This window comes from Gambusia affinis, linkage group LG22, assembly GCF_019740435.1.
Source record: "Gambusia affinis linkage group LG22, SWU_Gaff_1.0, whole genome shotgun sequence".
In the NCBI taxonomy this organism is placed as follows: Eukaryota; Metazoa; Chordata; class Actinopteri; order Cyprinodontiformes; family Poeciliidae; genus Gambusia; species Gambusia affinis.
The window spans coordinates 7,175,688-7,198,292 of record NC_057889.1 but is presented as its reverse complement, the minus strand read 5'-3'; the positions used below and the strand labels follow the sequence as shown (position 1 = coordinate 7,198,292).

The 22,605-nt window shown below is 37.4% G+C and overlaps 1 protein-coding gene across 2 annotated transcripts in view; it reads right to left on the bottom strand.

Annotated features, from left to right (window-relative positions):
* Positions 1-803: 803 nt before the first annotated feature.
* The window catches only part of fut8b (fucosyltransferase 8b (alpha (1,6) fucosyltransferase)), a 106,435-nt gene continuing 84,633 nt past the window's right edge, over positions 804-22,605 (bottom strand). For both annotated transcript variants that reach the window (XM_044107233.1, XM_044107235.1), the window contains 4 exons: positions 13,423-13,669; positions 4,704-4,880; positions 4,164-4,314; positions 804-2,454 (listed from right to left, as the gene is read on the bottom strand). In XM_044107233.1, coding sequence (XP_043963168.1) covers positions 2,116-2,454; positions 4,164-4,314; positions 4,704-4,880; positions 13,423-13,669 — 914 coding nt within the window. In that variant the 3' untranslated portion in view covers positions 804-2,115. The remainder of the gene's footprint in view (positions 2,455-4,163; positions 4,315-4,703; positions 4,881-13,422; positions 13,670-22,605) is intronic.

The following is a 22,605-nucleotide window of genomic DNA, read 5'->3' as shown; positions in this document are numbered from 1 at the left end:
TCCTTTAGGCCATATAACTGAGCAAATTAGTGATGATGCTTACCCTGTTTTTACCAGTGATATTCAGCTGTGCTGCTCATTTAAGCCACATGAGGTTCACAAACTGTCCTCTTTGTTTAACCAGTTAACAAACATTAAGTAGTGGTTGAATAATCTACTTACAGATAAAGCCAGATTTTGACACCGGACAGTGGCATGTATAACAATAAACAGCAATTGAGTGACTCAGACTCAAAAAAATGTACATTTGATTAAGCTTTTTGTCTAGAACATAATTTAAAATACATTGTAAAAACATCTCAAAACTTATATTAAGGGTGTCAACTAGTGAACCTGAATGACATGTTTACTTGCTCCTACAAGAAGGGCCTTGCTTGTCTTCAAGCTGTCAAAAACTCTGCTGCAAGAGTGCTGGCTTGCTCACAAAGATGAACTTGTATAACTTCTATTTTAAAGTTACTACACTGGTTCCCAATCCGATCTAGGTGTCAATTAAAATTTTTAGTCTTAACTCTTCAGAGCTATGAGGAGGAGACTAGATCCTATCCTATTTACCAACCAGTTTACCCAATTTAGATGAATGGAATGTCTATAGAATAAGTCATGCTTGAAGTTACATATATAGCAGTAGAACCTACACAAGTGGGAAAGAATTGATAAATGTATAGTTCTATCCTATCCATCAATCTATTTCTGCATCTGCCTAATCTTTTCAGTAGTCAAGAGACACAGGACAGGTCATCAGTCCATCACTGGGCAAGATGGATTGCATAGGGAAAAACATATTGGACCAGAGGGAAAAATGTGTTTGTTTCTCAAGTTTATTTGATTTGTGGTTATCAAAGACAATGCCCAAGAAATTAAGTTATGAAAAAAGCCTTCATGGTGGAGAGGTTTGATATGACATAGCACTTTAAAAAAACAACAACATATGTTTATTTTAAATCTTAAAACAGCAAAGTAAAAAAGAGGAAAACAAACGACAAGGGTGGAGGCAGAAAAAATGCCTAAAAAGGACATAATCGTCATTGGAGTGCTTCTTTTTGGTGAGCCTCGGGACGGCTCGTGTATCGGTGCACCATGAGTTTATCACTCTTCATACAACCTAATCATTGTTTGTTATCGCTAGCAGTGGAGTGACAGGTGTTCGTGGTTTGATCTAAGTGCTAAGGGCCGATCAGAGTCCCCACTGCCGCTACCCGAACACTGTTCACTCAGATATACAAAAAACAATAACCAGGCACATGGTCATGACATGGCCCCTTAGACTTAAACCTCACACACAGGCACACATGATCACACACATCCTTCTGTGCTTTTCACTCTCTCTCTCACACACGCACACACACACTGTACAGTATACAATGCACAAGCCCCAGACGCACAAAATTAAGACTGTTAAAAACACTCAATAAAAGCACAACATGGTTTCAGTAAAATTAATTGCACGTGATGACATGAAATGGAGGAAGCACGGTGAGATGACGAGAAGCATGGCAAGAAGAGGATACATTCAGTAAACAAAAGACAAAGAAAAATACATGAGGAAAAACAAGGCAAGATTAGAATCAAAACCACTGGAAAGAATTAAATAAAAATCAAAACACATAATTTGATTTTTTTTGTTTTGTTTCTTCAGTCATTGATTCGAAGCTCGTACTGGGGCGTGCCAGGCTTACAGTAGTCCCAGTTTCATTTCAGGACGGACAGCTCAGCCCGCTTGCGTGGAGATCTTAATTGTTTTTTCTTTCTTTGTTTTAAAAATCAATGTTCACGTCTACGTATCTCTACAAACCCGACGTCAACACGTCAGGTGGGGGGCACTGGGGAGAGGGAGCAGTGGTAGGGTGCAAGTCTTCCATGACCTGATGTATGCACAGGCATTTACAAAAGTGCACGCCCTCACACACGCATTCGCAGATACACACACTCGCGCACACACATACAGAGTGCATTTTGTTCCTATCACCCCTGGGTGCAGGCTTTTTCTTTTCTTCTCAGCTTAGCGCAGCATGTACGCCTCTTTCTTCTGTACAAAAAAAGGCAGCCTCCTTCCCTGGAACCGGAGACTACATGTTTCTCCATACTCTTTTTTTGCTTCCTACTATCTTCTTTTTACTTGTTTTGAGAGTTGAGCAGTTTGTCTGCCTCGGGGTACAGTGGGTACTTCACCGTCTCAATTTTCTCCTTGACCTTGTAGGAGGGGTAGAGGCCTGTGCGTCCCAGCTTGCGGTTGATGCCTTTGGAGTATCCGTCCCAGTGGTTGCCGGCCACGCCGATCACGTCGCCAGGCTCCAGCGGAATGTCCTCGCTGTTGCGTGGCTGGTGCGGGTAGATGGCGATCTGATTGTGGGCGTTCTGACCTCCGAAATAGTAGATGTCATCTAGGGAGTAGAAATAAGAGGAGGCGTCCGGATGGAGTGTCTGCATGATCTCATAGGCTACACGGCAAACCTGACAAAAAAAGAAAAAAAAAAAAAAACACAAGCAAGGATTATTTTTACAGTGTAAAAAGGTGCTTTTAAAAAATAGTTAAATAGTGACCTGCAAAATAATTAATACTTTTTAAACTTTTCCACATTTTGTCACAATACAACAACGAGCTTTAATAAATTAATACCGAACTGCTTAGCACCACAATACATTAAAAATCTGCTGTTGTTGTATCAACCTACCAGACCCCTCAGGTCTTCTGGTTCTGGTCATCTCCAGAACCAGAACCAAATGAGGAGAACCAGCATTCAGCTTCTATGCACCACAAATCTGGAACATACTTCCAGAAAACTGCAAAACAGCTGAAACACTGACTTCCTTTAAATCTTGACTAAAAACCCACCGGTTTAGAGTTGTATTTGAAACGTAAAATCAAAATCAAATCAAATTTTATTTGTATTGCACATTTCAGCAGCAAGGCATTTCAAAGTGCTTTACATCAAATCAAACACAAAACACAATGCAACATAGAATCAACAATCAGAACACCAAGTCAGATTCCATCAATAAATTTGTAATTGATTACGTTTCAAATACAACTCTAAACAAGTGGGCTTTTAGTTCAGATTTAAAGGAAGTCAGCGTTTCGGCTGTTTTACAGTTTTCTGGAAGTTTGTTCCAGATTTGTGGTACATAGATGCTAAATGCTGCTTCTCCTCATTTGGTTCTGGTTCTGGGGATGCAGAGCAGACCAGATTTTTGATTTTGATTTGATTTACTCCACGCCATTGTTCGATGCTTGGATGGGTTCATAGTCACCTGGTGACATCGTAATGTAGAGCTGTGTATCATCTGTGTACTTATGGTAACTTATCTGATTTGTCATAAAGGATTATGTAAATATTAAATAGAAACACCACCAGGACTGAACCCCACATGTGACTTCTAAATTTTAGTTAATCTCAATAATTTCTGCGAACTGCTGTTGTGGTTGTAACATGACAAAGGGTGAAAAAGGTCAAGTGGTATGAATACTTTAGCAAAGCACTGTATAGTGCAGTCATGGCAACGTGGAGTCTCCATTTCTTTCTATAGAGTAGAGGGATAACATACAATGAGCTAAGCACCTTACTCTGTGAGATCTTTGATGTAGGTTTATAAACCAGGATTATACGCTGGCATCAAGGAGCCTTCACTTTATTTTTAGGATTGGAATAAGGCCTTTGCACTTCACATACAAATTTGCAATAAACACGACTTAGGAAGCCAAAATAATCAAAGGGGTGATGCGACATCAAAGCTGTAGTAAATGGGGTAATTGTTTCTGCTCTTTGAAACGTGAGGGAAAATAGGACAATGATGTTGTTGAAAATCACGAGTGTCTTTAATGAAGTCGTTCCAGTTTGGCTTGTGACAAAGTAGAAAACATCCACTGTTGCTATTTTTCACAGCTGTAAAATATTTTCTGTCAGCAGAAGTTATCAGAAAACAAAATGCACATCAGATTACTTTTTCAGTGTAAAAATTAATGCATATGATTTTCAAAATCATACATTTCTGGGCAATTTGCTCTCTAAAGCTGCAAAAAAAATTGCTACCTATCAACCAAATTTATTGTTTTTCATATTACACGACTTTCAATTAAATTTTTAATAAACTCCATTAAGAAATGCTATATAATAGCATGCACAGTTATTTTTCAAGCCAAGAGTCAACTGCTGAGAGCAAACCTGTGAGGAGAACGTGCAGACCAGGAAGTCCGTCTGAGACAGGAAGTGGATGTCCAGAATGACGCCTCTCAGTGAGTTCTCGGTGTAACGGTTGTGAAGGCCCGCTGACCACGAGATGGAGTTATCGCTGATGAACTCATAGTCTGGATACCTGAGGGCAGAAACAAACAAATTAAGATGAAGAGTGCTTTTTAAGATGGTTTAGCCTACTTGATGTCATCAGTCAGGTTGTGTTTAAGTGATTTCTTGATTTTACAGGAATGGGTGTTGCTATTTTACTGAAAACTTTTGAAACTTAGTCACTTAAGCCACCCACAATTATACAAGTGGGGCAATCATATTTTCACTCAGTGTTGTAGGTAGTTTTATCTCTAATAAAAAGCGATCATCATCAAAAAACACATTTTTATATTCATCCAACCTATCTTTGAAAATTTGAAGTGTGACAAAAAAAAGCAACAAAAAAAACAAAACAGATATGTAAGGGAGAATACTTTTTCACTGCACTTTAGCTGTGATTACAAAGACACAAAGACTCACTTTGTCTTAGCTTCCTGCAGCAAGGAGGGATCGTCTGTGGCCAAATAAACCCGCTTCTTGTCAAGATTGACGCGTCTGGCTAGAAGCTGGAATTGTTCCTCCACGTGCTTCATGTACTCCTCTATTGGATGGAAGGCTGCCTCTGTGCCCACCTTATCCGTCCTCCTAACATGGACCCTGCAAAATCAAAAACACACATGAATGGGTGTTGCTATTTTACTGAAAACACTTGAAACTTAGTCACTTAAGCCACCCACAATTACACAAGTGGGGCAACCATATTTTCACTCAGTGGTGAGCACTGCAGGTCACAGATAATTTCGACGAAGTCATTGATACTTTGATGTTTTTTCAAAAGAAAAACAAAAAGTCAAACATGTGAATTAATATTTTAAATTTAGTAAGTTAAATAAAGTTGTTTGTTGTATAATGCGTCCACTCTGAAAAGAATTGCCCAAAAAAGATTATTAAAAGAAAAAGGTTAATGATTGATCTTGCCAGCTCATCAGCACTGCACTTCTACCTTGGATTCCAAACTAAAGTGCCAAAACAGCAGGTTGCTTTTCATGCCAAAATACAATCAAATAATTAAGTTTTGTCATCGATTTCTCCTTTTATTTAATATAATGTGCTGATTCCTGAAGTAGAATTAAAACTTTTGAAAAATTTTGTTTTATACTGCCTGTCTACAAAAACCTGTATTGTTTCTTTTTTTCTAGTACATTGTGATAATTACAGTTGAGTTCAACACAAATACTTATTGTGGTACAATACAAAGAAGTCCTCACGCTATAAAGAGTAATGTTTTGGTGCAATTATTTTTAGGCATAAATCTATTTTAATTTTTAATACAAAAAGTGAGACATGGTAAAAGAGATTTTGCTTGTAAGAACCTTTTTTTTTTAAAAAAAATATTAGTCAAGGTGATGGAAGATTTGTGCGACAGCAGTCACATTATTTGTTGAATGGAAAAAATTATAAATGATTTCATTAACAACTAAAATAAACAAATACTACTAACAATACTTTTTATAACAAATTTATGTCCGATCATGATTTCTTGGTTAATGTCAAGTTGTCATAACAAAGACATTTTGAATAATGTCAACTTTGTATTAAAAGTGTCATAATTTACCGAATGACACTTTATGACAACAGTCTTAAATTTTAATGAAGACTTCCTCATGTTCATGGCAGGTGTTATGTCATGTTTATGACGGTGTCATGACCGTCTTATTCACAACCCGTCAAATAAAGTGTTACCAAAAGGACTAAGGCACCATAACATTAATGCTTTAAGCTTCCTTTCCTGGAATCTTTTTTTTTTTTAATTCTCCAGCTGTTTTAATTAAATAAAAACCCACTGAAGTTACCCACTATAAATGATTTTATTTTTGCAGTAGGAGAGCTATAGGAGAAAAACAAAGATATGAGGAAACTGTGGCAAAGCAGGGAATTATAGTAGAAATCATAGGGAGATTCAAAGACAAAGGAAAGAAAAGAAATAATGAGCCCAGTTGTCATTCTTTTTAGCATCCTGTTCAATGCTTCCAGGGAAGAAGGAGAAAAACAGAGAAATCATGGTCACAGATTTACATGTGAGGATAAGAGCGCAGCTTGAAAACATAAAAAGACAAGAACTCCCTCTCTGGCACAGAAACATCCCTTAAAGTGATGGAGGATGAAACAAAATTTCTTTCTATCCTGAATTATTCAATGACGAAACCAGCTGCCACTAAATCTGCATTGTGACATTTAGATTCGGGGAGCAAATGAAATTTCCAAATCTGAGAGATCTCCCATTTAAGTCGGAAAACCGAGCAAGCATTTTCACATTTAACCCTATACGAGCTGTCCAACCTTTCCATCAACCAAGTATTTGTACAGACATCTAGAGTTAGGAAACTCGCAGAGCAGTGACGCAAAAAAAATATTTTACCAACCAGCAGAGTGAATGGGAAAGACATTCTAGTAGCTAACTGGGGCTAATTGGGGCCTGTTCTCTTAATTTTGAAACAAGTTGTGATTTTCTTGGTATCATTTTCCAGTTTGACCACCCAACACTGTCCTGGATTAGTCTGGCGAGAAGATTATTTGAAAGTGGAGATGGAGATTTGGAGGTAGTTGTCCTTCCTAATTAAAAACCACTTTGTGAAATGCAGCAGGGAAACAGCTCCACTACGTGACGCAGTAAGGGCCATGTTTTTCGGTTTTAAAGACTCCTTGTATCTTAGCGTTCTGACACATGTTCCCTTTCAATATTTTTTTTTTTACTTTTCCAGACCAGATTTTGCTGGCAGATTTTCAAATGTTTTGGACATTTAAGACCGATTTAGATTTTCCTTGACATTGCTTAAAGTTTTGTAGTTTAAAGTAGTAGTATTGAACACTATTTATTTTACAGTTTGTGATCTTTGATACTTTTTCTGAAAAAAAAGTGGAGTCTTAATGTTTTGTTTGCTGGCATCTAAGCCAGACCTAGTTTTCAAACGAAAGATGCAGCTGAATAAATAAAGAGCACTAAAATGGCTCTTACTTGATTCCTCAGTGTGCTTTTAGCTTTGGGTTTCCAGTCAGTAACTCAAGAAACAAAATAGTGATGGATGAAAGATTAAACTACAGTTGTGCTGTGGAAAGTATAAGAAAAATGATGTCATTACAATAACTAATATAAAACACACAATGTTTGTAGAAAACTTGATTTTCAGAAGCTATAAGGCCTGGGTGGAAGAAAGTCTGAAATCTCCAACATTTTCCAAACTTTTCGAGAACTGGAAGGGAATACTTTCTTGACACAATAAACATTCTTGCTATTGGGGCCAAATAGTTCAATCTTTGTCTTCTCTGGCCGAAAGCAGTTTCTTCAGAAGCCAGTCATCTTTTACATGCAACTAGCAGCAACTTTCTCTTTAAAGCATGGTCTACATTTTTGGCCAGCAGCCTCTTGGCTTATGGCAAAGTTAAACATTCTTTACTGAAGACAATGACAATGATGTTCAATAGGTTTCCAGCAAGCAAACACTTGCACGTTTCCCCTCTGGGAACAGCAAAATCCATCCACTGGGTCAACGATCCATTGGAACATCTTGTGTGAGGAAATCCTCAGAGGGGCAAAGAATTGTTGTCTTTTATCTGTTTGGGTTTTTTTTTTCCAACTGTTTAACAGATCGCAAAGACTTCTTTTGCTGTGTTGCATCCACAGCGGTTAAAAAAAAAAACTCAGGCAAAAGCACAAAAAAGTGCCTCAAAGGTTCAAAGAAAAAGAATAAACAAGCTGTTCCTAATTTCTTCTTCTGGCAGGAGATCAATCAGTGCCTGTTCAAGGATGCTCTGATTTATTTACGTGGCAAACACAAGCCAGAGAATGGAGGTGAGAACAGAAGGTTGAGTGGGTGACACGGATGTTGGAGTGTTTCATTTGGTCTCTCTGTCTGTGATCGGACAGAGGTCCTGACATCAGGCTTTGTGAGGAGCCCTCCCTCCTGCTCACCTCCTTCTTTCATGTCTGCATTTCTTTGTTCCTGTGAAACCTTTTTTTTTTCCAGCCCTGTTCTCCGTCTGTCAGAGCAACAGAGGCCATAGTGACGCACCGCGCAGCTTTCGGCTACTCCGCTCCCCCTCTGCTTTCTCCTTCGAACACAACGGCTCTCTTCCACTCCGCCACTACAGTGATTCAATTCATCCCCGTCTATTCATACAGTATTGGCAAGGCAGGGCGATGCTCACGGTGGGCGTAAAAGCATACATTAATGGCATCAAACACGCCCACACAAGGCACAGCAAGTGCTGATTCTGGCAGACTGTGACAATAGCACATAGACTGAATAAATTATTTGTTGGAGACTGACCTCGGGGCTCTGGCTGTCGATCAGAAGCCAGCAGAGGGGACAACAGAAACTCAGGGAAACTTGGCTTTCCATACCGCAGCCTCCATTAGAGTTCCCGTCTTTAGAAAAACAGCTCATAATTACATACACACGAGCAATAAACTCATTGCTTATGCAACATGTGCTTTGACATCAAAACATGCCAGAGCTGTTATTAAGACGCTTCCTCATTGCGTAAAATTATAGATAATGGGGAATTAAAAGAGCAGCCAAAGTAAAGTGTTTTAATAAGCTGTCAAGGTTGCAAGGAGTCGAAAGAGGAGCAGCAATGATTGGACAATTGTAGCACTTCCAACACATATTCTCAGTCTGAGACGGCACAAGTCAATTCAAATGCCCCACTGCTTTCAACTGAATTGGCATATGGCGACTTGAAAGGAGGGAAAACATGATTCAGAATATGCCAGCACAGGGAGCCATCAAGCCTGCAGTGATGCACCTGATTTTGCCATGTTTGTTCCAGTCATGTTTTTGAGATTTTTATTTAATCTGTTTCCCCCGGGAAGTTGAGCTCACAGTTTTTGTGAAATTATTGTTATTTGTGTGTGTTCATTTCACAAATAAACTCAAGATGTTCTGGAAAAAAAGAAAAGAAAAAAAAAGAATCACAATTCTGTTTTATCATCCAAGTCAAAATATTAACAGTTTTGTGGAAATGATATCTGTAGGGGAAGGGGAATTGCTGAAATTGCTCATCTTATTTCATTGCAAATCAGACTTCTGACTTGGAAAGTTGGAGTTACCATACCAACCTTAAGTTTATATGTATTATGGCTGTCATGCAGAGAAAACATAGCTAAAAGCATATTTCTTTGGTTTTTGTTTTTTCTTTCGATGCAGACAGTTGGGAGCAGTATCTTATTATCAGCTTCTGTTGCAACTAGCTGTTAGCAGAAGAAGTCAAAAACGTTTTATGAGCCGTAGCAGCCAGCCACCATCAGCTAATCACATAATCTATGACGTCTGCCCTTATTATCTATTCAAATCATAATTATTAGTCAACATATTTTGTATGTATTTCTTAAGAATTTCTTTAACAATTTGCAATTGTTGTACCAACGTATATGAGGAGAGTGGGCAAGTTGCAGTCATGATGACACTTAATAAGTCATTTGTTCATTAAGGAGGATTGCCTCCAGTTGTGTTTAGCTCCAGCTATTGACTTGTTGTGTATGAACTTCAGTTTAGGAACAGACATGGAAAATAAAACAGCTGCTTCACTACCAAATGAGCCACGTACACCAGACTAGGAGGCGTGTTTGTATGCTAACGTTTTATTTCACACCCCATAATAAAGGTGCAATGAATCATGAACATCAACACCTAATGGGCCATATGAAAAGGCAGAGCCATCCTGAGTTTTTTTAAGCTACTAAATGAACTCTATGAAGTAAGAAATGTTTCTCACATGTTTTCTTAAATAAATATACTGTATATGGAAACTTCTGGACCCATGTTTGATAGACTTCCTCAGTCCCTGCAAGCTGAAGTACAAATTTTGTACAGCTGACCAAATAAATCTTACTTATTCTGTTCTAATCAGATTTAATTGTGCAGATGATAGTAGTTAAATGAATTGAATGCAGAAGCTCCTCTTTATTACAACGGAAAGTAATTTTGAAAAAGATTTGTGGATAGATTAATAAATGGAAAAAGTACATAATGATTAGACAATTAGGTGGTCATAAGTGGAGGATTATGCGTAGCTTCGAAAAACAAACAAGATTGAAACAATTACTAACTGGAACCAGAACCTCAAACAAACATAGGGGCCATCTTATTTCTGACTGCCTGTGTTTCCGTCTAGTGGCAGACAACATGATGTTTTATGCGAGTTAAATATTCAGACATAGAAGCTTCATTTGTTCTCTTTTTACACCAGCATACAAAATTAGAATCTAAATAATGGATTCAAACAAGAAAACTCAGAAGGCGAGATATTTTTATTTAAATCTGCAGCTCCAATCACACTGAACACACCAAACTGATGAACACACAGAGAAATCTTACCTGCTCGTAACCACACTGGGCACAGGGAGAATGCAAGCGTGTTTTTGACTGAAACAGCACTTTCTCCCTGGGTATTTTGGCTAGCATTACACTGCACCAAATTGTTGCACGTTGGATCTGTGCTGACGGAAGCTCCTAGTTTATGGCTGCAGCTCGGGTCTAAAGGGAGCGGCCCAGAGAGAGTGATGGCGATGTCTGGGACTTGTGTGAGTCAGCTGAAAGACTTTGGGGGCAAAATGTCGTCCTATATCTCTCGACACCCTCTCCATCAAACCAAGCCTGTCCTCCTGTTGCCTGATCTTCACATTGCTTCTGTGGTTTACTTTGAGTTCAACCTTTACATCCTCCACATTGTTTTTAGATGCACACCTGCTTTTTCTTGCAGCGTGACCTCAGTGCGAAGTGGCACTACTGAAAGCCAAATAACGAAAGATAGAAGCTTTATTCTACACCCAAATGATTTCTTTTAGTAACCCCTCTTCAGGTGACATGGATAGAAAAAAGGAGGGCTATGTGTTGTGTGTTAGGAGTTGTACAAAGGAAAGCACGAAGCACAGTGATAGTAATGTGGAAAACTGCGAGAGTTAGAGGAATATAGGTACAACATGATGCCTGGGGAACATAAGAGAGACTGTGGAAAATATTTGAACAACCCTGAAGGAAAGTGAACAACTGAAGACAGAGGAACGATCACAAATGAGGAGATGTGAGGGACAGGGTTTGGTCGGAGAGGATGGGAGACCAAACCCCCTTTATGTCTTCATCTAAGGGCACAGATAAAGACATAAAGCAGCAACATGAAAGTAAAACAAGACAGTTAAGATAAGACACAGGTAAACCTTTTAAAAAACATTCTACACTAAGTCTAAGCATTTGTTTTAAATATCTTCCTCAAACAAACAGACAGAGTTAGTCTTATGGGATTCTGCAGAAACTTAAAACTACCTGAAAGGACCTGAAAGTCACCCGAAAGACTTCCCAGTGTCTGACAGTTAACCAGTCATCATGCTTATTGCCTTCTTAAGGTAAATCCCGTACCATCTGCAACACGCTTCAATGTGTGCTAGAAAAACTGCAAAGTCTTTCTGATTTCAGATTTAAAATGCTGCTAAAGAAAAATATCATGACTGGAGAAAACGTTAGCTGACAGAATATAAGAGTCGGTTGCCGCAGCCTGATGGGGATTTGCTGAAACGTAAACAAGTAAACAGCTAAAAAATGTACAAGCTGTTTAAGAGAGTGCTGCTCTCAAAATTGGTCTGCAGTATTTTGATAGGGAGCTCTTCAAGTTCACAGTCCATCATATAACTTTTGATGGACTATGAACAACAAGTGAGTTGGAGCTCACTCGCTGAACTGGACCAAGTAAGTTTAAAACAGTGGTGAACTCCTGTAGACAGCCCAGTCCAAACAGAGCAGTAATGAGACATATAAAATAAACCCTACTATGTAGTATTATCTGAACTTTTTATCTAAATTTAATGTGTGTAGTTTCATAAAAGTGATATCCAGACAATTAGTCAACATAATTTGCAATATGGAAATGCATGTAAACTGTGCAAAACCTATTTATAAGTAAGATAATTTTTTTTATTTGATTATATATTATACATAATACCACTATCAACCAAACATATTCGATGATTTATTGATCCACAGATTTTACTAACCTTTTGATAAAAAAAAAGAAAAAAAGATTAAATTAAAACGAAAATATTACATGTGTAGATTATAGGATTTCCTGTGTAATATTATATGAATGAATAACTTTCCAAAAAGAATAATCTTCTAATCTAATTTAAAATACAATAAAATAAAAATAGATATCTTCACACAGTCTGATATTTTTGGACTATTTTTGTGTTTTATGTTTTTATTAAGAAATGAAGATCTTTCAAACTAATGCCCAGCGTTTTAAACTCAGAATTAATTTAAACAAACAAAAAAAAATAAAAGGTTTATTCCATAAACAGTAGACTTTAGTAAAGAATACCACTCTTTTGTTGTGTCTTGCTATAAACAGACTTATCTGTGGGCTGAATTTAGTACAAAAGAGCACATACTGCATGTATTTGAAACTATATTTAGCTATGAAAAAAAAGTATTTGATAGAACATAATTGCGTGTGTGGGATCATTTCAAAATAAACAACAAATACACAGATATAGATCTTTTTGTGTTGAATATTTTCTGGATTATAGAGGTCATTGAAACAAAGTGAGACTACTTTGATTAGATGAATAATGCTTAATAATAGCACAAATTGATAAATGCACTGTGATGCTCTGGCTTTTCGAAACATTGGTTGACAGCGAAGGAAATGAAGCAAACAGTTCGCCTTAATTAACAGCCGCCATTGAAGATAAAAGAACAGATGCCAGGCCACTGCATCTAATAAAAAGTGTAGTTTCCTTGTCTCGTCCAATTTCACTTAATTTGAAACAGCCTCTAGCATTTAATTCTGCAAGGTCTTAGATAAACTGAAGGAGCTGATTTGATATGAGGTCACTGAGGGCAACAGCAAAAACAAGAAATGATCAAACAAGCTGCTTTTAAAAGATAAATAAATAAAAACCTCTGAGTGATGAGTACAGAGTGATGAAATTTCTTTAAACTAGTTGATTTGCATGAGCATAAGCTGAGAATACTCCGGCAATGCAGCAATACAAAGCAAAACCCTATAATGAGTAACATTTCTGTTTCTCTCCTCTAATAGTAAAGGAATTCTACTGTAAAGGAATACCATAGTAACTGACACTTTTGTAACCACTGAATTAAAGCAAGGCCGCAAACATAAAAAAGAGAGAGCTAAGTGTCCTTACCCGATGATGGGATGTTTGAAGCCCAGCTTGGCGGTGGTCTGCTGGATCTCCTTTTCCAGCCACGCCTGAGGGCGAACAAGATACTTGACGAACTGCGACACCCACCACACAGACGGGTCGCCATGCAGACGCTGCAGGCGCGGGGCCAGGTCCTCCGGGATTGCCAGAGGTAAGTAGGGGGGCCGAGGGTGTAGACTGTCCACAATGGGCAACTCCACAACTTGAACATCCTTATCATGAGCCTCCCCTAGATGGGAAAACATACAAAATAATTGATAAGGCTAAAGAAAATCAATGTTTTTGGACCCATAAAGGTGACCTATGACATCTGACGCTAAGATATTAGCAATGCCAACAATGACCAATCTTATCCACCAATCAGCCATTGTCCAGTCACACTTTTTAAAGTTCCCATTGAACTGCTGTTCAAAGAAGAGGCACGTCATCAGCTCTGTGAAACCTTATAACTCAGCCGTTTCATTTTCATTACTTAGACTTATAATTTTAACATCCTTCCAGAAGTCCAAAGTTATATGATGGACTGTGAACTTGGAAAAAAAAAAAAAAATAAATCTGGATTTTTGGATAATGTACATAAATGTTGGGTAACATTATCATTTTCAGATGATTTGGGTATGAAATTTTCTGTTTTGTTAAAAGGCAGCTGTAGTCAAATTTAAAGAGATGAGCAAGTTGCCCATTAGGGAAACTCCAGAGGAAAAAAAAAAGTTACACAAAAACAGCTGAAACACTGTTTATCACATTTTATGATGTTTTGCAGCAACATTTGATCCTAATTTTGTCTTCAAACAGTTAACTAGAACAGAACTGAGTTACATTACAAGCCGATTTATGGAGTCGCATTGGTGAGTACACAATACTATGGAATAGTGCTGCATTATCTTACTCCTCTTTAAAGCCACAAATTCATCAATTTTATTCCCTTTTAGAAACGGACTGGGACTTGGTGGCTGCAAATGTCTAATTTTGGAGAACTATTTGGTGTCATGGACAGAAAAACATCTTTTAAGTTTAAAACATCAAAATCTTTGGTAATCTTTAAATAGTTGTCATAATGAGGTTTTAGAGTTATAAATGTTTTTAATTTGTCATAACTAGCAGAAATGGTTAAAAATAATTAACCATGTAACCATAATCAGGTTTCATGACTTTCACCTGCCCTTTCTCAAAGGCTACAATTACCTTTCAGTCCACTTAAATAGGAAAAGGAAGTGGTGGTTTGTGGACCAACACTGGATGATCCAAAGGTTGAGTCCTGCTTGGAAGCAGCCCCAAGAAGAAGGGTTGACAAGAGCTGATTATGAAGGTCAGTCCTCTGGACCTCACAACTGCCTGAACTGCCAGACCTCCCTGACCATCAAGGCCAACTGTGCACCCAAATACATAAATGCAGAAGCTGTGCACCTGCGTGTCAGAACAAAGGTTACAAGCATGTACAAGCCTGCAAACTGCATGTATCTACACACACTAATTTATAAAAATGTGCACATGTGGGAAAAAACAAGTCTTGTGAACTACAATGAATGTGGTCAGACATTGATAAGTTGTGTTGGTTCAAATAAAAATGGCAACAAACAGAAATTGCATTCACACTCTCAAACTCACACAAAGAGCTCCAGCTAATCACATCTCCCCAGAAGGGATGTGCCTGGCAGACACAACCTTCACTCCATTTCAGTCTTAAACCCCGAGCTAGGTTTGCTGGCATGTGTGTGTGTGTGTGTGTGTATGTGTATAAAACCCTTGAATTATGTAAAAAGACAAGTTTTGAGGCCTGTGCTCTGTCAGACTAAAGTGACTTTCGTAACTGCCATACACAGGCTCTAGCACAGCTGCAAACACAGCCTCCATAAGACGCTTCCAAATAAATGGCATAATGACTCGTTAAAAAAGGCCTTTCACAGAAAAAGAGTAACTTAAAAAATATGCTAAAAACAACTTGAAGAAAAAAGGCTTGGATTTGTGTGTGTGCGCCGGAGTATGAACTGAATATAAATTAGAACAAGCATTAAATATTGAACAGAAAAAATATTCCCAGGCTCGTCTTTGCTTATATAACAACATTGGCATGATTCATAGAAGGGGGAACGGGCATATTTTGATGCCTGCTTTCCTTGGCACAGATGTAGAGATATGAAGTATGTCTGCTTTTCACTGCTACTTAATTAGATCACAAAGCCTCTCTCAAGTATGTCTTAACTGCACAACCTCGGCATATGTTTTCTGAAACAGCCTCTTCCGATGCATATGGATCTGAACTAAAAGAAAAGTTCCTGTATGGTATTTGGAGTCTAAGATGTGTACTGGCCCTAATACATTTTTCATAAGAGACTATGAAACTGGAGAACCCAGAGTGACACCATCAAGACACAAAGTGCTGAGCTTCTCCATTCATAATACATTTGAGACAGAATTTTTGATCTTTGAGATCTCTTGTTTCAGCCTTTGCATGTCAGGGAACATTATGTTTCGCCTTCTGCTCTCAGCATCACGCACAATGCAGAAATATTTTCACAAAGAAGTGCACTTTCTTGGACAAATTATCTTTTTGGTCAGCCAGTCACAGTTTTAAAGATAAACTGGGTTTCTATATGTGAATTTGAACTTAGCCAGAGAAGGAACATCTAGTTGTTCTAATCTGTGCTTCAAAGATGCAGAAATATGCAGAAATAAGGCAACAGGACTAGATCTGGGCATTAACATTTATTATTAGATCACCAAACTCCCAGCATTGTGCTATTCAAGTTTCTATATTTTCGTCATGGCTTCTAACAAACATTAATAGGACAAAGGAATGGAAAACACTCCATCGGCATTGTCATCTATCACCCAGAAGCAAACACTATATTGTAGAAAACCTCTAATAAAATCCGTATTTCCTCTAAAGAAGCTTAATTTGGGTAAGATTTGTTTCTGACTGGAAATAGGAAGGAGTCTCTCAAAACCTAATTAAACATTGTATTAAAGCAATCAAACAACAAAGTTTTTATTACAATTCCTTAAAGCAATGGAATGTTAAATGTTTATACCCTTTTGAACAATTAAAGGAAAAATCAGTACTGACATCATCATAATAAAAGTTTTGTATTGGCTAATTATGGTCAATTGAAATGATTACCTTAAAAATATGTGTACCAGATTAATGGAATTTTTTTTTTTTGTCTAGTCAGTTGACAATTCAAAGCAAGTTTTCTTTACAGCTTATAGTAATTTCAGAAGAGATTTGGTAACATGACTCCAAATGGTGAGATATATCTGTAAAAATAGCTACTTTCCCCATTATGAGTTATGTCTTCCGAGCCAAGAGAGCTAAACGAGCATCATAAACAGAATAGATGAAAATAGAGTGGCCCACAAAGTTCACACGGTCTGTAAACAAAAAGACACACAATAATTTTCGACCATTTATCTCCAGTACCGTACAAGGTTTAAGCAAATGGGTATGAAATGGTTTGTTTACAGGTTAGACATTATTGTCGGAGGGGATGAAATGGTATTGCATAGGGTGTGAAATGGAGGAATAAACTGGGGACGGGGGCAAACTGCCCTGCAGCTTCAACCTGTTTTTCTTTTAAAAAGATTAAAGAATATAAAAGTGTAGTTATCAAAATGAAAAGGCCTGGAGGAAGTACCTCTTCACAGCATGAATGCAAAGTAGTATTCCAAAAGCTGTCAAATGAGGATAGTTGTGCTTTTCCCCTTAAAAATGCCTCAATATTTCAAATAGTGTTGCGGCAATCAATGAGCCGATGAAAGAAAATCACCAGCCCTCCCTTTCATCGGCTGTGACTGGTGATGTGTTCTGTGGGTCAAATAATTCTTCCTTGTAGTCATTAAATGCATCAAAACTGAAAACTTGTTTTTGTTTTATTTGTTTCCATCAGTCAGGCAAACAGCATGATTTGTAGCACAATTTCATTAGAGGCAAATGTTTGGGACATATTCTTCAATGCTTCAATGCATACATTGGGATTTAATTCACTTAATTTATAGCGCTGCTTTACAACAAATAACCTCTCAAGGCATTTAACAAAACAGAATCAAGACATCACAATCAATATGCAGAAATGTAGACGATTCAATTCGACTTTAAGTCAGCTGCATGCATTCCAAAGTGGCATAAATTAGAAAAGTTTCGTTTGTTGATCCAGTTAGTCATTGAGTCACTGACTTGCAGCAATCTGGTGATTCTTTCATTTCTGTTAGATTCAAGGAACCTTAAGGACTTTTCTTCTTTTAGGTCAGTATGTATTTTTGATTTAATTCTCGAATTAAAACTAGTTGGCCAAAGTAGGAATCAGAAATTTTACTCTATTAAATAAGATCAAATAAATTTATGTTAAGGCAGAGAGTTTTTACTTCAGGGCTTTAAATATTGCATAAATAATATTTTTTAAGTGTTCATACTATTATACACTGCTCAAGCTTTCATGAACCACAATCATTTTCCAACTGTCCAACAGAATTAGTAGTTTATATACATCTGAAGATGTTCTTGAGGTGTATATCCCTAAACAGGCCTTTAGATTTCATTTTTCAAAAGCTCTGACTCGTATCCGTCTTACAGAAATTGACACACTGACACATGCAGCCAAAGCAACTTGCTTTGTTCATTGTGAGATAATGATTGGATGGTCAAGTGACAAGCCAAACACTGAAATGAATGCAGGGCATCTCCAGTGACTCATCTGGGCTCAACAACTTTAAAGTATGATACTTCCAACTCATTTTTAAAACTGAAAAAGTATTTTGGATTTAGGATGAAGACGTCAAAGAACATATGCGGTTCTATTTATAACATGTAGCACTCCATTATCCTGGATGGCTGAGGATCTGCACCAACCTTTCTAAAGACAATAAAATGAAGCAAACTCATTTTTGTATTTGACCAGCCCATCACTAATCTATATGTCCTTGTCCAGCGGTTAGGTTTTCATTTGGAATTATATTATTTTCCACTTTTTTTTAGCCCACAAGCCATTTAACCTCTGCGGTGGAGCAAATCTGACTTGAGGGTTATGTTTGTGTGAATGTGCATTTCTTGAAATTTTTTGTTTTCCCTCCTTCCTCCATTTCGCATTTGCAAGAAGAAAATCAGAGGCTCCAATAATAGCTCCATCGCTATCTTTGTCTTTATATTCTCCTCCTCCCCTAAAGCAATATGTTTTCTTGACAGAAATACCATGTCACAGACACACATAGCATGCATCTTCTTTTGGTCTGTAAGCGTCTCAGATCCCAAGAGAAGCACTTAAAAGAGAGCAGGCTATCCATGTTATGATTTGTGGAGAAATTGGAATTTTGCTGGTTTGAGGTATTAGGCTCCAGAAAAGTTCACTCCCTATGTAAGCATAAACAACATGAAAAACAACATTAAAGGCACATTTTATATAAATACAAAGGAAAGGTTGTGTTTTGGTTTCAGTAATACAGCATAGAATAAATTCTATAACCTACAAGTCACAGAAACAAACCAATAATGACAGTTTTTACATTAAAAAGCCTGTATTTATAGTGTTATCCTATATATTCAAACACTAATCCATCATTGTGAATCTCTTGTTGGGCGTGAATTATATTATATGGCACATATGGGTTTTAAAATGTAGCTTTTAATACACCACACTCACATACGCACATAAATGGGAAGACGGGAAATGCATTAAAAAGCAAAAAAGGACATATGAAAGGCAAGAAAATATGAGAGAAAAGGCAATGGGAGAGCAGGAGATAAGAAGAGGCAGCCCAGGAGAGCACAAGTCAAATGAAGCAATATGATAAAAATATAGAGCTGAAAGAATTCAAAGATGAGCGCAGAGAAGCTATGAGAGAGAAAATAATTGAGGTAAAAGGCCGCACTAAATGCTTAAGATCATAAGTGGACTCTGTAAATTAGTGCTTTGAATTTGTTCGGCGTATTGAAATAAATATACATGTAAAAATGTGTAACAACGGAAACTTGTAAAATATTATGTTACAAAAACAAACTTGTATTTTGTCAGGACTCTCTGTGATAAGCCAGCGCAACATAGAGCAGAACTGTGAGGTGAATAAAATGTATAATTTTTAACCTTTTTCACACTTATAAAACAGAAAATGTAGCAAGTATTTGTGTTCAAGTCCCTTTATTGTGACAGTGTTAAATAAACCAAGTGCCACCAATTGCCCCAGATGTCACAAAACTAAAAAATCCACAGAAACCTAAAATTCTTCCAGAACTTATTTGGAAAATAGCCTGAGTTTAATCAGAAGGGATGAATTTACTTTAATCGAAATTATTTCATTGTAACTGTTAGTATCTTCAGGGTTGTTAACCTTCTTCAAGTTGAACCTTTGACAATGTTCCGAGTCTTTTGCAGTCAAAGTATGAAAGCGCTGAGGCCTTTTCAGAACAGCTGTAGTTATACTGATATTAAATTCCACAAAGCTGAACTTTATTTACCAGCTAGATTACTTATATTTGTAAAACAATTTAGAAATCATGCAACCTTTTCCTTCCACATATGGTACTTTGTGACTATTTGTCACAAAATCTCAATAAAATGACATGAATACTTTTGAGAAACACTGTATTATAATGAGGACTGAAATTGAGTGCAGAACTAGAGGTAATTTATTAAGTTTTTATTTCCATGTGTTCATTTCTTTTGTCGTGGCTTATAGAGCGGGAAAATCCCACTCACACAAACACCATTTACTGTTCCTCAGCCAACACGGGCAGTGAAGCAGAACAGAGAAACAAAATCTTATAAACCCATTTCTATCCTGGGGAACTCTATTGGCACGCCCACTCCTGCCTGTAAAAGTTTAAAGCTTTTACTGCTGCTACAGCATTTCTCTGGAACATACACAGAGAGACCTGAGCGATATACACTGAACACATGAAGGTGTTGTAAGTGCTGGACAGAGCTGCAGGCCTTTAGCAAAAAATAAAACCTATGGCTAGTTTAAGGTTATTTTTTGTTTTTTTGCAAAATGAAAAAGTGATGGTCAGTGGTTGCATAAAAGCTACAGATATGCTGCAAATATAAAAGCGACAAGACACCAGTGTGCAATATGGGCTGGGAGATATTTGCGAGAAGTTGATAAAAAGCTGTGTCTTCTTTTCAAAGTTCAAATTTACTACTTTCTAAAAATGGGAGCGAATGATAATAAATATGATTCAAGTAAACTACCAGCATCTGTCTGAGTCACTAACCGCAACAGACAACCAAACAACCATCACGACTGAAACAGTAATGATATCTCTGCTTTTTACTCAGCGGGATGCAACCTCACTGCTCAGCATGCACACAAGTCCATATACAGCTTGTGCAACAGAGGCATGTTTTTCTGTCATCTCGCCTCCCTGTGGCCCCTCGGTTGGTGCATAAACTACTTTTTTGCGTCAGACACTCTCATGAGACCTAAAATGAAATGAATAAAAAGCAATTAAATAGGAAAGATAAAAGCATAGAGCTCGCCTTCTTTGCAGAAAATAAAATTAAATTACAAGCATGTCAGTGACAGAGGGATGCGAACGTCTGGGATTAGCAGCTAATTTAAAGGTGAAAATAAATTCATAAGCATTTTAAGTAACGGTGCAAAAAAAGTTGAGTGAGCATCCCGGTTACTACGGAAACTTGATGACCCCAAGATGTCTCTCTTTTCTGCAGCTCTCCAACTCTGAACTTTAGAGTTTTTTCATCTACTGTATGTTTTCACTGTGAGCGGTGACAAGACAAGACTTGAGTCCTTGTCCAGTTTTGTTTTTGCTCGTTTTAAAAACTGTTTACAGTAGCCATTTTCTTTAGGCCATTTCATGACTCTTTAAGATCTAAACACATCTACCTTCCTTGAATGGGATGTATGGTTGTCTTCACCAATTTGAAGAGAAGAGTGGGACAACGCTCCTACAGTAAAATACTAATTTACTTTTAACCCATCTTTAGCTGGGGTGTTAATAATGGTGCAGAGCACTGTACATCAACCATGAAATTGCAGAACCCCCAACATAACAAAACCTAATTTAACGCATATAACTTTATGCTTCTTGTGCTGTTTATTAAATGGATTTTTTTTGTTTACAGTAAAGACTTATTTGAATAAAAGACATGATGTTTTAATGGTGGAGAACAAGGAAATTAAAAACTTTGATGAATTTTTAACCTTCACCAAACACAAATAGGAGTCCTGCCAACAACACAAGGCCGTGCTGACATGACTGGGCTGCTGCATGTATGAGCGAGAGGGAGAAATGTAACAAGGAACCTCAGTTTAAAAATATATTGTGCTCAGAACCTGCATTAATGGACATTTACTTAGACCAATACTAAAAAAAACTCGTAATAGAAACATGACAAATTTAAAGGTACATACCAGACACATACCAGTGATATGTGTCTGATATACCAGACACATATCACTGACTGCATGTTCATAATTTATTAGAGAAGAAATATGTGAAAAAGTAGTTTCAAGTAAAAAAAAAAAACACTGTCTCAATACTCCGGATGACATTAACTATTGATGTCAAAATGGATTTTTGGCAGAAATATGTTTACGTTGCCCAGCAGCAGCTTTTAATGTGAAAATATAAGAGCCATCAGTGAATTTGTGCTCCAGTCCAGGGACTGCAACTGAGAAAAACACGCAGAATTAAAACTTCATAAGCCTGCTATGATTGGTGGAATTTATTTCTGCTAAACCTGTGCTGAAATGGATATGAATGTAGGGAAAGGATTAATCGACTCAGTTGAAAACTGCAAGCATAAACAAGACAGAAGGGCAGCAGTTGTGTTTACAGGAAATACATCCCAAATTATTTGTTTTTGGGTTTTTCTGCAATAAAGCCATTACAAAGTAACCTCATCCTGCGTTGCAGCAACAATCAAACTTTACTTTTACGTGAGAACAATAGGTCAGGAACATTTTTTAGATGGAGCTATTCCAAAAAAGATAATTAGGTAACTTATCATAATTACTGCTGTCAGGGCCAATGGTAGAGCAGAGGTGGCCCAAGGTTAAATGGGGCCCTAGGCAAATTATTATGTAGCAGAGGTGGGACCAAGTCACTCTTTTGCAAGTCTCATGTCTTTGTCCTCAAGTCTCAAATAAAGACGGTCAAGTCAAGTCAAGACAGGCAAAAGTCGAGTGAAGTCTCAAGTCAGGAGCTTGGAATTT